This window comes from Gordionus sp. m RMFG-2023, chromosome 2 (genome assembly GCF_954871325.1).
Source record: "Gordionus sp. m RMFG-2023 chromosome 2, tfGorSpeb1-WG-v2, whole genome shotgun sequence".
Classification (NCBI taxonomy): domain Eukaryota; kingdom Metazoa; phylum Nematomorpha; class Gordioida; order Chordodea; family Parachordodidae; genus Gordionus; species Gordionus sp. m RMFG-2023.
Genome location: NC_088776.1, coordinates 16,531,603 through 16,548,207, shown reverse-complemented (window position 1 = coordinate 16,548,207; position 16,605 = coordinate 16,531,603). Strand labels below are relative to the sequence as shown.

Below are 16,605 nucleotides of genomic sequence, written 5' to 3'. Positions count from 1 at the left end.
TGGTTAAACAAAATATGGTAAGGCAAAATAAATTTATAATAAATTAAACTTGAGAGGGAACATGGGTAAATATATATCATTTTCAAGCGATTTTACTATCCTTTGCTGAATAATTTTGTAGAATTGCTAGAAATATTTTTTTTAGTATGAAAAAATATATAATTTATTAATTAAAACCTGAATTTTAGTATTTTCGGCCAAGAAGAACGGAAATGTTTGAGCCAAAAATTTTATAAAATCCACGATTCTTTTGGTTTGCTTAGTTGACATCGGGTCATAAACGTATTGAATTACGACTATTATAAAAATGGTAATTAAATATAGAAGGTTAATTTTAAAAAAAAAATCTATCAATTGTCCGTAAACACTTGATTTAAAGGCTGTTTTTTCAAAAAGTTTAAAAGATCCAAGGATATTATGGGAGTCAAACATAAAGTGTAGGGACAAGGTCAAAATAGCAAAACAAACATTTTATCATAATAGCTATAAAAAAAGTTAGTATATTGATTGTTTTTACTGGGCAAATAGGTCAGATCCTTAAAAAAAATATCCATACATTCACAATTTTATATTTTCTAACAAACAATATTTGATTCAGTTTGTAAATTTTATTTTAAAAAAAAATATGACAATATTCATATTGTAGTGGTAATATTTAGATAAATAAATAATTGAATTTACATGTTAATTTGGGTAAAAATACATTTTGAATTACATTAGGGATAATGACATTAATATCCGAATCTTGGTCGTAGCTAGAAGAAGATGTTACATTATTGTCAGTAGATGAATCCTTTTTGACCATGTAAGAAAGGAGAGTTTTATACCAGGCAAAACCTTTAAAATCTTCTTTTGAATCATCCTTTTAAAATTATGCAATATCGATTAATATGGTATCGTTTTAAATTACAATCGAATCCATCATTTATTAATTAAGTAAAGAATAAAAGAAAATACAATAAATACCAAATTAAAATATATAAATATTACAAAAAAAATATTCAAAATTAGTGCTACCTGACTTTTATAATAAAAATACATGTAACTATAATGTAATTAACCAAAACATCGATATGTATTAGGGTTAGGTTTGTATTTTTTAATAGGCGTATAAAACCAGCCTTTGTAAATATTTTAAAAAATAAACCAATCAAATCATGGTCATTAATAAATCTTTATTTTTCAATATGGGTATTTTTAGAAAGGCCTAATTTATATTCCCCTAAAAAAATAATAAAAGTAAATATATTGGGATGAAAAGGTTGAAATCTCAATCATCGCAATAACTAACTAAATATAATTATAAATTGCTTAATATATGGTCTGCCTTATTTTTAAATATAAATTGTAAAAATATAAATACATCTAAAGGATTCCATCCTAAACTATGAAATCGAACTAAGTTTTCTAGGATACTGGACAGGTAAAGGTTAATATAGGCCTCTTTATAAGATGTTTTGTTGACGTTTTTCCATTCATCAAATTTGGCCAAAATATTTTCTAATACACAAAAATCCTCTACCACGTCTTGAAACACGGGAGATGCTTCACTTAAGATTTGTTCTTATATATTTTTAAGTAGTATAAATGATAAAAAATATGATTCAATTTGCCAGAGGAAGTAAATATATCAAATTAATCCACAATGGGGTCACTGGGGAGGGAGTAATGGCGGGTTCAGCACGCCTAAATTTAAGTAAGGCCTATAATATTTGATATACAATCATGCCAATTTCAAAATACAATCTAGATAAGAGATAATAAAGAATTATGGCCTTGAGAAAGTAATTTTAATTTATCAACATTTATATTTAGATATATATACTACTTACTCATTTGGGTTTCAGAATTATCTTTATCCACTCGTATTTCTTCGTCATCCGTAGACATGCCTTCAAAATGATTTACATTTGTATTTTCTCTGGCTCTTCGCCTTCTACCTCTATAATCGATTTTTTTTAAAAAAAATTTAATTTTCAACTAACTAAATCTCATTATGTCAAATCGATCAAAAAATATTCATGGAAACCCTTACGATTTGAGTAAAATTTCGTAAACTAAAGGTACACGTTACTAAAGCACTGTTCAAATTTTAACATCCTAGCTTTTATATTTTTAATTATTCATCACTCAAATTATGATATATGAATTATTTTTCCCTATGAAAACAAAAACTTCATATATTTGTTAAATTTTTTAAAAAGTCTGAAAAACTTATTATTTTTAACAAGGATTTTAACTTTAGAATGGAATCCGTCTAATTTTTTTTATAATATGATATAAATATAGAATATTTGGTGAAGATAATAACAATAGTTGTAATATTCATTTTTTTAAGAATAAATAGAATTTATACAATCTTTAGTAAATCTTTAATTGGATGGCAATCGATAAGCGTGTGAATAGGTCATTTTTCATACTTTTTCTTTGATATCTCCAAATATACAAGAGCTAAAATTTGAATATTGCTTTAGTTACGCATACTTTTTCGTATAAAATTTCACTTGAATCCCAAGGGATACAGAAACTGGTTATAAATTTGACATGGAATGATCTTACAAATATGGCCTATCAGAAATTCCCAGGTGAAGGGCAGTCTAAAAACCAATAAATTTAAGGTGGCGGGTAGGGGGGTATAAGATATTTTGAGAGGGTCAAGAAAGAATTGTTAGGCTCTTGCAGCCTTAAACTAATTTTGCTTACTCTCATTGTCAATTTTTTTTATTTTCTTCTTACATTCTTTATGTTTCTGCAATATTCGATAAATTAATTTTTAATTTATATATATTTTAACATTGATAATGTAATTTACCTCCTGGCTTCCCTTTCAGAAATGCGCCGTTTTGTTATGGCATCCTCAGGCTGTTGTTTAGTATTTAATTTATTGTTCATGACTATTTAAAAAAAAAGATAAGTTTTAATAAAATGTGTAGTAACGCTTTAATTGCTCTACGCATGACAATGTCAAGATATTGTAAATTAATTTTAGGCTTTTAAAAAATATAAATATTCTCTTTAAAAAGTTCCAATAAAAATTTTCCATTTAGAATAGGCTATCGAATTTCATCTATATTTGAGAATAATAAATTATTCGATTCGAAAAAATTTTAAAGAATAATAAATTAAATTATTCGTAAATTTTCTAAAATCATAAATAATTTTAGTAAATTTTTGAATTATTCATCAATTTATTTGAAAACTAAAAACAGCTAACTCATTTGTTTATCTAGAAAAATATTATAGAAGCCTGAAGATTTTGCTCATAGATGGCACAAAAGTTTACACATTTTTAGGTGAAATCTAGAAGCTTAGGCAATATTTTTCTGGCTAAAATATTGAGATAGTCTTTTTTAAAATAGGCTCAAATAATCAGGCTAAGAAAATAATTATTAAAATTTCATAATAAAAGCGAGACAAAAATTAATATCAAATAAAAATTAAAGTAAAAAAAGTAAATGTATAAAAATCAAAGTGTTTTTCAAACAAAAATGATCATCCCTTTGTATACAAAAAAAATTAAAATTCGGGATAATGTCCTGAACAAAAAACAGCAATCAGGTCGTTTCACCAAAACTTTGATCGTGACTGAACCTTTTAAAGCGACTTTTTTACAGCGAATTTATTTGCATGTATTATTGTTAAACGGCTCGTTTTGAGCTTTTTTTTAAAAACGGCTAACTCAATATTTTAGCCAGAAAAATATTGCCTAAGCCTCGAGATTTCTCTAATAGATGTCCAAAACCTATGTTTCTTCTGCAAACAAAATCTTCTAGCTTGCGTGATAGTATTCTGGATGGAATATTGAGTTCGCCGTTTTTAAAATTCGGCTCAAAACGAGCCGTTTAACAACACTATTTGCATGAAGACACTAGCGTGAAAGCATTTCAGCGAAATAATGAAATTGCGAATGCATTTAATGAAAGAAAAACACAACATATTCAGCAATAATTTACCCAGAAACGTTTTTAAATCATAAGCGTAAATGTATTAAGGGTATTTCGTTACTTTTGTTGATTAAATAATCAAAAGTTAGCTAAATATGACCTTTATCAGATGTGATTAAAAAAACTTAACAATTTCTCTCTGGTTTCTCACTCATGGTCTAAATACAAAGGGGGAATTTTGGTTTCAGTTTTATTCAGGGTTTAAAATTTGCTAAAAATTTAAAAATCTTCAAGGATCCTTTCTCTTTTGAAGATCAAAAAATGTGAAGATTTTATTGTAAAAGAAAAATTTTGAGCAAAATAAAAATGATTTTTGTAAAAGAACCATCTTTGATATTTCCAGATGTTTATTTTATATTTTTGTAAAAAAAATTTTTACACAGTGCTCATTTGATGGTTTTATTAGCCCAATACATTTACCCTCTCTCCAACCTAAATTTAGAAAATGTGTCAAACGCAGACATGTGCTCTGCACCGCGCCAGCTTTTTTTAAACATTTCACGGGGCGTCGATGGCAATTTAACGCTTAATTATAAATATTTTAAATAGAACACAAAAACTTTTATAAAAAAATTTATTATAAATTAAAATTTATACTAGTATCAATATCATTTATATATTTCTTATATTAGCTTATGAGCTATTAGGACAGCAAGCCTAAGTGAAACTGACGTGCTGGCATTTTGGAAACGCAAAGAGCTAAAATTATTTAAGGTTTGGACATATATTTACGAAATCTTTAAGCTTAAGCAATATTTTCTGGCTAAAATAGTGAGTTAGCGTTTTACAGTGTTTGGACATCTATTAGCGAACGTAATATGTATTTTAAAATAGACTAAATCGAGCCGTTTAACCATAAAAAATGAATTGAAAAAATCAGTGAAGCCGATAAGTAGATAACTTTTCTATACTGGTTTATTCAGCAGGCAGTGAGTAACATTTTTAACTGCCAACGAATTTAGATATAATATAATTAAATTTAATAAATTTTCTTATTCCCTTTAATATCATATATATAATTATTGTAATATATTTTAATAACGATTATTTCTAAAAATAATTCTTAGCCATTTTTAAGACTCCGGCTCGTGTTCGTAATAATACAAAAATGCGACTATTTAACTAATTATATCAAAAACAAGGGTTGCAACGAATATGGATACAGCTTAATTTGATAAAACTATATATTTTTTTAAAATTTTATTCTTATACATCATATTATATTTCTTTTATTTAATCGCATTCTTTTTTTCATTCAAAAAGCAAATTGATTATATTTATTTAAGATTATCATTTCTATCCTCTGTGATCGAGTATAACATAATAAAAATGGATTCCACATTTGAATAAACGCAAATACAAACTTAAAAAGTAGCAAGTAAAAGGTTAGGAACTTTAAAAATAAATTAATATATTAACCGAACAATCTGAATTAAGGTTATTAAAATATAAAACACAATGAGCAAACGTGAGTTATTTATTCAATTTTCATATAAAATACTTTATTGGTATTAAATGTTATAATAATATAATGTAAATTTCTTAAATATTACTAATAAACTGTACATAAATAACGACCACAATTGAATAATTTAATAGTCAATCCACGTCATTTAAATATGTTGCATCAACCCGACCCCCTTCTTTTTAAAAAAAAATTTGTATGATGGATAGTAAGGCACATTGCCGAAAATTATACATTGCCGCTAACATATACACTTACTAGTAAAAATATAAAATATTTAATTCCCAACCCAGCTTACTTCCTGAGATATGGTCATCTTTAGAAACGCAAAAATTCCAAAATATACTATATTTAATTTTAAATATCTCAAAGAATAATTAACTTAAACCATAATTTAAATTTTATTAAATAGCTGTATAATAGTCCTTAAATATGATGTAAAATAAAAATATAATATATTGAAAATTAGTCTATAAACAAAAACAGGAAAATTGATATAAAATTCCTTCTAATTTTTTTATGGAACACTGGCCCAAAAGTTTCCGCACCTTAAATATTGATTTTATGGCTAAAATCGAATATAAATATAATTTATATTTAAAATATGTAGTAATTTTTTCAAAAAAACTATAAATATAGATATATAAAAAAATAGATGGGTAAACATTGGAGATTTATAAAAAAAAATAGGACCGGGTTGGCCTTAAATTTAGAAATAAAATAAATATATTTTAAAATTTTTGTAATAAACTCGATTTTGTTAAGTGCAATGCAAAACTCTATTAGAAAAATAATATTCTATATCTAAATAAATTTGGGCCGAAGACAAATAATTATTTTGTGTTGGGCATTTTGGGTAAATAAAAAAAAATTCGTTTAGAATAGGATCGGACATTTTTTTTACAAAAATTTAGGGCTGGGCTTGAATTAGGCCAGATGCAGATCCCTAGTAGACATTGTCTCGCATTTAGCACATAAGTTTCGCTATTTTATTTTGGAGGAAATTATATTGTACAAATATTTATAACTTTATTTAGCTAATTATTTATATTACATGAATATCAATGGGAATTAATATTATAATAAACATATTAATTAAATATTATCATACATTAAATAATCTAATGAATTTGAATAAAATTTGACTTTTATTTTTACTTCCATGGGAATATATGCATAAAATTTTCATATTCCAGGAATTTTGGCTGTTAAAAAATTTTCAGGATTGATTTCCATGCTTTCAATGTTGCTGACGAATATATTTTACCCCCCGGGATATCTCAGTATTTGTATATGATTATCATAAGGACGTTCGTTGTAGGCTTGCTCTAGCAGCTAACCTCTTAATAATGTCCTCTAAACCATCACAAGGAGTTTTGCTATGTGCAGTTGCAAAAAATGCCATTCTGCCATGATCCCAAAATCATTCTCATAATTGTAGAGGTTTATAAAGTTTTTTTTATACTGGGTAACAACTCCATCAGAAAAGTATAAAATTATTAAAATTTTTACAGCAAGAACTATAAATATTTTGATTAATTGATATGCTGGAATGAGCTTGTATCATCCATGGAATTACCCCTAAGATCATAAAGTATTAATTATAATTTTAAGAAAGGGTTTACATCACATTACTGGAATCAAAATTACTTTTTTTCACTATCAATAAAAATGACGACTATTTCTGTTAAAATTAATTTTTTATGACTTTATGTCAAATATAATTATTTTGTTTTATAATTTCAAGATTAAATCGCCGGGGTGGCCTAATGGGTTAGATGTATGCTTAGAAACAGAAGGACGAAGAAGGACGCAGGTTCAATCCTGGTAAGGAACATAAAAACTTTCAAGTTTTTCTTCGATAACTGATGTGTAAAGACATATGGTAAGATGAATTTCGGAGCTTAGAGATGACACCCCGGTCACCGACAGACCTGGACAGCCGGGTGCTAAGGATACCTGTCCAATAAACAAAATGAAGGAAACAAATGGAAATATGAATATAAAAGCTAGGGCGTTCCCTCCAAGCGACGCGCAGGGTGTAGACCTCCATCCTGTGAAAAGTAAAGTAAAGGTCATAGCAAAGAAGACAAGATTAGCAAGTTTGAATATTGGGACGATTAAAGGGAAGACGAGAGAATTGGCATCAATGTTGAACAAGAGAAAAGTTGTTATAGCATGCATACATGAGACGAAATGGAATAGACAGAAGACTTTGATGATTGGAGATAGGTATAAATTGTACTATAATGGAATTGTTAGAAATAGGAACGGTGTCGGCATCATCCTCAGTCAAGATCTAACCTCCTCAGTAGTAGAAGTCAACAGGATCTCTGATAGACCAATGAAGATAAAACTCTGCATTGGTTAATCAATACTACACATCCTTTCAGTATATGCTCCTCAAACGGATTGCAAGGAAGAAGAGAAAGATGACTTTAGAGCTATCCTTGATGAAGCTGTAATGGAAATCCCTAAGGATGACCTAGTCATAATTGGTGGTGACTTAAATGCGCATGTGGGGAAAGCAAGAGATAGCTACAAAAGGCATCATGGTGGTTTTGGATATGGAGAAAGAAATGATGAAGGAGAGCATGTACTGAAATTTGCACAAGCCTTCGACCTTGCCTTAACCAACACCTACTATAGGAAAAAAGACAGTCATCTAATAACATATGAAAGTGGTACAAGGAAAACACAGATAGATTACATGTTAATCTCTCGCAAAAGATTAAAAGATATAATAGACCTCAATCATCCCAGGAAAAGATATTGCCGCGCAACACAAGCTACTAGTCATGGATTTACACATCTCAGATAAATCCACTCAAAACAAGATAAAACTGGAACCATGCATCAAATTGGGCAAATCAAAAACAATGACAGATGCCTTTGCAATCAATGCAAACATTAAAACAATAGATTCATCACAAGTCAGTGAAAAAATGTGGACAGACCTTTCATCCAGATTAATAGACACTAGGCTTACAAGGGGGTAACAAATCACACAAAGAATTATGGTGGTGGAATGAAGAGGTACAAATCACTATACATGAGAAAAAAGCCCTTTATAAAATATGGTACAAATCCAAAAACCCAGATGACAAGACAAGATACGAAAAATCCAAGAGATTAGCTACAAAGGCGGTGACTAGGGCCAAATCTATGGCATACAATGAGATGTATGAAGAACTACATACCAAAGAAGGGCAAAATAAAATATACAGATTAGCCAAACAGCGAGAAAAGAATTCTAGGGATATAAAAGGAGCTCCGAAAGTAATCAAGAATAAAGATGGGAAATGGATAATAAAGGAAAAAGAAATAATGAATAGATGGAAAGAATATTTTCAGGAGCTTCTCAACTTTATTCCCCACATACTATATCTAGACGAACACTCCCCATGTCAAAACCTCGTACAACCTATAACAGAACAAGAAATAATCACATGTCTCAAGCATATGCAAAACAACAAAGCTAGGGGTCCAGACGTTATTCCAATAGAAAGCCTTAAAGCACTAGGAGATGATGGAATACATCTCCTCACACTGTACATAAAATACTTGGAAATGAAGAGGTTCCCCAAAAATGGAGGCAGAGCTATCTAGTTCCTATCTTCAAAAATAAAGGGGATCCACACAATTTCAAAATTATAGCGGCATAAAACAAATGTCACACTGTCTAAAACTATACGAAAAAATAATAGAAAAGAGATTAAGAGACATAATCGAAATAGGAGAGACTCAGTTTGGCTTTATGCCTGGATCAACAACTGATGCTATCCACGCAATTAGGCAAATGAGTGAAAAATACAGGGAAAAGAACAAAAAGCTACACATGGTTTTTCTCGATCTAGAAAAGGCCTTCGATAGAATCCCAAGAAAACTTATCTGGTGGGCGCTACGCCACAAAAAGGTTCCCGAAAAATATATAAGAATAATACAGGATATGTATATGGGCCATACAACGATGGTCCGTAGCACAACAGGTACTTCAGCAGGCTTCACAAAACGGCGAAGGAGTTCATCAAGGGTCGGCTCTCAGCCCACTTCTCTTCATTACAGTAATAGATGTATTAGTTGTCTATACCTCAAACAGTCCCGTGGAATATGATATTTGCAGATGATATTGTGATACTTGCCGAATCCAAGGATGAAATGAAAGAAAGATTAGTGAGTTGGATAAATATTCTAGAAAAGCACGGATTAAAAGTAAATAGAGAAAAGACGGAGTATATGGTGATAGGAGGAGATGAAACAGAGAGTATTGATATAAATGAATGGCAGATATCCGCAATTGAAAGCTGCAAATATTTGGGCTCCACTATACAAACAAACGGCACAATATAAAAAGAGATAAAGAGTAAAATTAATCAATGGTGGTTAAAGTGGAGATCTTTATCTGGAGTGCTATTTGACAAAAGAATCCCACACAAATTAAAGGAAAAAATTTACACCATAGTTCAACCAACTATTCTATATAGTTCGGAAACATGGCCAACCAAAGAATCAGACGAGAGAAGTCTACAAACTATGGAGATGAGAATGCTAAGGATGATTGCTGGGGTAACAAGAAATGATAAAGTGAACAGTACAAGAATACTAAGTAGTTTAAAGGTAGTGCCCATTAAGACTAAGTTAATGGTAAACAGATTTAGGTGGTATGGGCACACAATGAGAAGGCCTATGAACTACATAGGAAATAAGGTTGAGAGTTTGGAAGTGATAGACAAACGTAAAAGAGGAAGGCCAAAACTTCAATGGGGCCATAAAGTTAGAGCCAATATGAAGAAGTATAAATTAGATAAAAGAGATTGTATGAATAACATAAAGTGGAGAGATGTTGAAGGAGCTTACCACCAGAAAAGGTGAAAGCTTAAGAGATAAAAAAAAATAAATAATTTCAAGATTAAATTTTAAGAAATTTATTTGTTATAACGAAGCGAAATTTTCATAATATACAATGAAAATATATTTATGACGATCACAATGATTTAATCATCCGGAAAAAAATAAACTACATTATTGCCTCACAGAGTTGCGTGGTCAAAATTTTCAAATTAAAAAAAAGCAATTGATGGGCGAAGGTCCATCCTTAGGTAGGAAGAGATTATAGGGTGTTGACTTATTTTTTATTCTTTATACGCTTCCAAATTAAAACGTTTTTCGTTTTTATAATAATGTACATTTGGCAAAAGCTTTTTTTGCTCTTTTAATATTTAAAAAAAGCAAAATAATGGTGGTATTTCAGTTTTATTTTTTTGCATATTGACCATTTTTCTTATTTGGTATAAAATATGATATAAGCTATACAAATTATATATAAAGTACAATAACTTTTGACCTAATACTCATCCCAGTTATCTGTTAAAAAATTTGAAAGAAAAAAATATCAATTTTTATGGACATTTCCGGTTTTTGATAATAAGCAGATTTTTAATATATAAAATTTTATGTCATATTAAAGGGCTATTTTAGAGCTATTTAAAATTATAGTGTATTTTGGAATTTTCACGTTTCTAAAGATGGCCACAACTTAGGAAGTAAATTAAGTTGAAAATTAGAATTTTTACTAGTTAGTGTTTATGCTACCAACATACAAATTTTTTTAAAAATCGAAGGGGGTCGGGGTTGAAAATCGAGTTTTTTGGTTGATTTAATATGGAATACAATATATCGTCGCCTGTGATTTAGATTATTTTATATCCACTTTTTTTTACATAAATCAATTATCTATAATTTTACCATTCCATTTACATTAAAAAATCCGAAATATTAATACTCAAATTAAAACCGATACAAGGTTAACCATTCTATATAAAATTAATTTTTTAAATTGATCTGTAAAATTACAAAAAGTGGAGAGAATATTATAATTCTCAGGCGACGACATATAAAACGTCATAAAAAATTATATTTTTCGACCAAAAATCAGCCAGTTACGATGATCATAATATTTTTATAAGTAAAAATTAGAAACTTAATTAACGAAACTTAAATGTGATATTAATAAAAATGGCATTAGGTTTACCGACTTTGTATCAGTGAATATTCTTGACTTTCATCTTTCAAATCTTGTAACCTACGATTTATAAGCCTGGAGCTCCTTTGTTTCCATAAATTGTGAATTCTATTCTCCAGAGAATTTATAATAACTACCTATGAATTGAAAGAAAATAAGGATTTAAGTTATAATTTTTTGCCTTTATATATTAATAGATTGTATAATATCAATTCTGAAAAGAAATACTGGATGAAAACATTTAGAGCCAATTTTTTACAATACCCAGCTTAGAAGTTATAACATTTTTTTAGTACCCAAAACTTTTAACTCAACTCATAAGCAAAACAGAGTAGTTAAATTTTTTTATATTTTTTTTATGGAGTGAAAATAATGGCAGAGTCGGCTTAATTTATATCCAGAGGTTAGAAGTTGGAACTTCTTTCCAATACCACAAATTAACTCAGTTCAGGAAAAAATAGTTAAAAAACATTATATTATTTATTCCCTGAGAAGCAAGATAAAATCCAACTTCTTATTATGCCTTGAGGTCTTAGAAATTCTGTATAACAAAAGCCGTTTACTAGGTTCAAAATAGATTTGTAAACAAATCTATATATTTATAATCTTTCTTCCAGCATAAAAAAAATGGCGGAATTCAGAGTTCACAGAACTCCTTTGTGACATTAAATTTTTTAAAACTAGTCTCAAACCTATTATATACAACATTTTTGCAAATCATCGAGTCGATCGACCCATCAGGTCGGCTCTGGTCTGAGCCAATTTTTATGACTCCAGCCCGTGTTCGGAGTTGTAAAAATCCATTTTTAACAACATTAACTGGACTGTCAAAAACATTCCTACCAGAGCGCGTATAAAAAAGTATTATATCACCCTAAAGTTGTAATAATGAACATTTTAAATACTTTCTTAAAAAATTGTTTTTTTTGATAAGTTAATTTTTAAGAATTTAATTTTTGTGCCCAAATGTTTATAAACAATTCGGAAAATACGAACAAAAAGCTATATTACACTATAAATATAAAATATTTTACTATGCAATGCATTAAATTTAAAAAAATCAGTGATTTAAAGTGACGTCATTAGTGCGTTCCTTGAGGTGGGGAGGGGATAACGTCACTTGTTACTTTTTTGATAAATAACGCTTTATTTTAAACGCCAAAGATTACTTTAATTTTTTTAAATAATGCGCAATATTATTTTATATATTTAAAATATTTAACGATCCAAAATATTTATATTCATGTTTATATATTGTTTGCCGATAATTACATCCATGGAATATCAATATCTCAGAAGTTTTAGATGGTTGAACAAAAAAGATATCTTATTTTTTAAATTTACAAATGATTTTAAATTATTTTTATACATTAAAAGAGTAATTAATTTAAATTTTCAAGTGATCTTATATTTAATATTAATTTATACGCCAAGTATTCAAAAATAGGTTTAAGTAGACAGGCAAAATAAGGAAATTTTTTCGCAAATGAAATCGGCTGTTTGTGAGGTCTAACTAAGAACGTGTTTAATTTAAACTCTTCATAATGACGCCATGCCTCCGAGTACAAAATCTTTCTTTTTTAAAATATATTTTATTACTTTTCTCATTACAGTATATATAAAAAATAACGTTTCTAAAGCATATGAAAATTAAAATAGGCCTAGGCCAATAAAAAAAAACATTTATAAACCGAACAAAATATCATACTTTTTCGTTAAGGCAATCGATTAGGTCTTCGATGTATTCCCTGAAATCTGTGTAAAATGTGTTTTCTGTTTGCAATAAAAGGGTTTCTTCCTTAAGATGTTCAAATAAAGCTTCATTCCCAGCTTGAAATTCTATCGTATTTGTTAGATCCATATTGAAAACGCTAGTGTTACTTTTTAGAGTCTCAATTCTTATATATATTTTTTTTACAAAATTCATTATTAAACTTACTTTATTAAATGATTAAAATCAAGTTTTCTAAACGCTCTTGAAAAAAATTTGTCTTAAATAACACTGTGTGACAAGAAAAATGGGAGAAGAAAATAAAAACAAGTTTTGGTGCAGAATTTGACGCTGAGTTCGAATCCGTTTTCCAAATTTTCCCTATACGTCAAATTTTAAAAATATTACCGTATAAAGACAACTTTTCGAAATCTCAAAAATGGTAAAATTTAGGTCTTTTATACGGATATATTTTAAAAAGTATCGAATAAAAATCCCTGAAAATTGGTGATAGTGTTAAACTTATACTTTTTTATAAATTTACTAATTTTTATAATTTTTTATCGATTGGTTTTTGAGAAAAATGGTAAAGAATTTCGTTTTGGGGGTCTTAAGTTTTCAATTTAAATTACTTTCAAAATTATTAACTTTAGAAGATAAATTTTATATAATTTTGCTTCAAATATGCTCAAGATTATATATTAATTCTAATTAGGTTTCAAAAGTACTCTATGCCATGAAAATTCAACCAAAATCTATAAATTAAAAAAGTCGGTACAGATATTTTCGAACCTTTTAATTTGTACACTTTTATTGAATTTTCTCTGCATAAAGCATTTTTAAAGCAAAATTAAGGTAATATTTATCTTTTTTAGTTGTATTTAGTAATATTTTATGCATTTACGATCAATTTATACCAAAATCAGATATCTGTACCCACTTTTTTAATTTGTACACTTTTTGAATTGAGCATTTTTGAAGCAAAATTCATTTAAAATGCAATAATTGGTAATTTTTTCATATTTTTTATTAATATTTATCTTTTTTTAGATATATTTAAGAATATTTGTTTTTTGATCAATTTATATCAAAATATATGATTTTCCAATGGAGTATCTTGAACCCGTAGTATGAGCAATAAATAATAATGCCAAATAACAAATAGGAAGATAGGAGAAGAATTATTTTTTTTCGCGTTTAATTTTTCATAAAGCGAAGAGAACGAAAGCCACAATAAATAAATATATTAAATGTAAGCTATATTAAAAAAGATTTTTATAAATAAAGGTAAATTTAAAAAATATAGGTTGTTTAAAAATTGAGTAAGGATTTTATAAAAAAAATGTATAATAATAATAAGGAAGGTTTGCTGAAAAAATTAAGATATTTTTTTAGTTGTAGGGATCATTAGAACCGAAGTTATAAACCTTCAAAAAGTGCTAAAAATGACCTTTTGGGCCACTTTAATCTAAAATAAATAAAAAAAACCTGAAGTGCTAGAAAAAAACTGACAGCGGATTTAGAATATGCATAAAAAACTGTCTTAAAACATGTTTATTTTATTTTCTCCCAGAAAATCAAGTCGAAATTTGTCACACAGTGTAATTAGTGTTAATTTCATCGATATACATTTAATAAAACTTTTATCAAAAAAAAATAAAATTAAGAGGAAAATAATTTTTATTTTTAAAACCTTTTTTCAATGTCCCTTTTAATTCGGTCACAATCGAAATTGGAAATATTAAATTTTTCATCTTCACGACTCAAAAAGTCGGGTATTTTCAGGGTTACACTCATTTTTTTTTGAGCTTCGTTGTTGTATTGTGGTAAAGAATCATTAAATAGATTATGATAAGGTGGTTGGAATGCATAGTTATCATTTTGGTTTATTAATGTAGTTGTTGAAGTGGAAGTTAGACTATTAATTTTCATCTGGTTGGAACTTGGAAGGGATTTAGAAAAGTTTTGGATGATTTTGGCCATGTGTTGCTTGGAAGGCAAATTTAGGAGCTTTAAAAAATAATTTTTTTGGATTATGTTTATTAATATAATTATAGATGATTTTAACGTTAAATGAATTATGAATGGGACAAATAAATTTCATAATATTTTTCCATAGTCAAAATATACTTTTTATATATTCACTTTCATAAAATTACAATATAATAAATGTCCGCTACAAGAATAAACAAAATATGCAAGTTTAATAAATAAATAAAATACAACATGTATAAAAAAATAAACACTAGAAAAGTGTCATTTTAAAAAAAATATCAACTACTACAACAGGCCTATCTTTCCAAAAAATCATTCGTCTTCATTTAATAGTAGATCTTCCAATTACACCTCTTGAGCCAGATCCATCAATTCTGGGGATATCTTTATTGAGTATCAATCTCTCCTTTATTCTTGCGGATTATATTTGGCTTTGTAGTGAATGCATTCACTATCGGTCTTATCTCTAGTTGATCCAGCTTGGGTAACACCGTTCGCAATACTCTGATATGATTGTTTGGGTTGGGTAGCACCGTTATCGTGGCCCTGGTATCATTACTCGTTCTCGGGATATGATCCTTTCCTATGCTTAGAACAATCTTTCTAGACGCTGTCTTGTAAGTGACAAGGTTAACATTTCTAAGATTTCTGGCCTGTTTCCCTATCTAATGTGGATGTACCCCTTGACTACTATATATATATTTGTTGTATTCCATATCAAATCAACTGAAGATTCAACCCGACCTCTTCGATTTTTTTTAAAATTTGTATGATGGTAGTATATACACTAACTAGTAAAAATATAAAATTTTAATTCTCAACTCAGTTACTTCATGAGATATGGCCATTAGAGATCTGCAAAGTTAAGCCTGGCCCATACCCACTAATTCTATTTAAAATAATTGGGTTTGGGCCGGGCCTAATATTTAAAAAAAATTTGGGCCGAGTCGGGTCAGACCTTGGAAATTTTTTTAAATATATCTAAATTTATCAATTTTATATTGAATTTTTTATGTAAAATAAAAATATTTTATTTTATTTATTGAAACTAAATGACATATAACATATGTCTTTTATTTTGAGTAATTATAAAGATTAATTTCTATATTTAAATAAATTTGGGCCAGGCTGGGTGGGTAAATTTTTTTAAAAAAAATTTCAAGTTCGGGATGGGGTGGCAATTTTTTTAAAAAAAATTTCGGGTTCAGGCTGGGCCGGCAAAACTTTTCTAAAAATAATTTCGGGCCGGGCCGGGCTTGAAAAATTAGGCCCGATGCAGATCACTAATGGCCATCTTTAGAAAAGCGGAAATTCCAAAATATGCTATATTTAATTAATATCTCAAAGAGTAATTAAGCTAAAGACATAATTTAAATTTTATTAGATAGCTCTAGAATAGCTCTTTAATGTGATATAAAATTTATTTTATTGAAAATAAGTCTATTACCAAAAACCGGAAATGATTATA

General features: G+C 28.2%; 1 protein-coding gene across 1 annotated transcript in view; it reads right to left on the bottom strand.

Moving 5' to 3' along the window:
* The window catches only part of LOC135923404 (PAX3- and PAX7-binding protein 1-like), a 31,731-nt gene that overhangs the window by 2,323 nt on the left and 12,803 nt on the right, over positions 1–16,605 (bottom strand). Inside the window, exons 7-15 of the mRNA XM_065458126.1 lie at positions 14,836–15,152; positions 13,140–13,329; positions 11,445–11,568; positions 2,813–2,894; positions 1,833–1,942; positions 1,364–1,563; positions 682–862; positions 178–296; positions 50–126 (exon numbers count right to left, since the gene is read on the bottom strand). Coding sequence (XP_065314198.1) covers positions 50–126; positions 178–296; positions 682–862; positions 1,364–1,563; positions 1,833–1,942; positions 2,813–2,894; positions 11,445–11,568; positions 13,140–13,329; positions 14,836–15,152 — 1,400 coding nt within the window. The remainder of the gene's footprint in view (positions 1–49; positions 127–177; positions 297–681; positions 863–1,363; positions 1,564–1,832; positions 1,943–2,812; positions 2,895–11,444; positions 11,569–13,139; positions 13,330–14,835; positions 15,153–16,605) is intronic.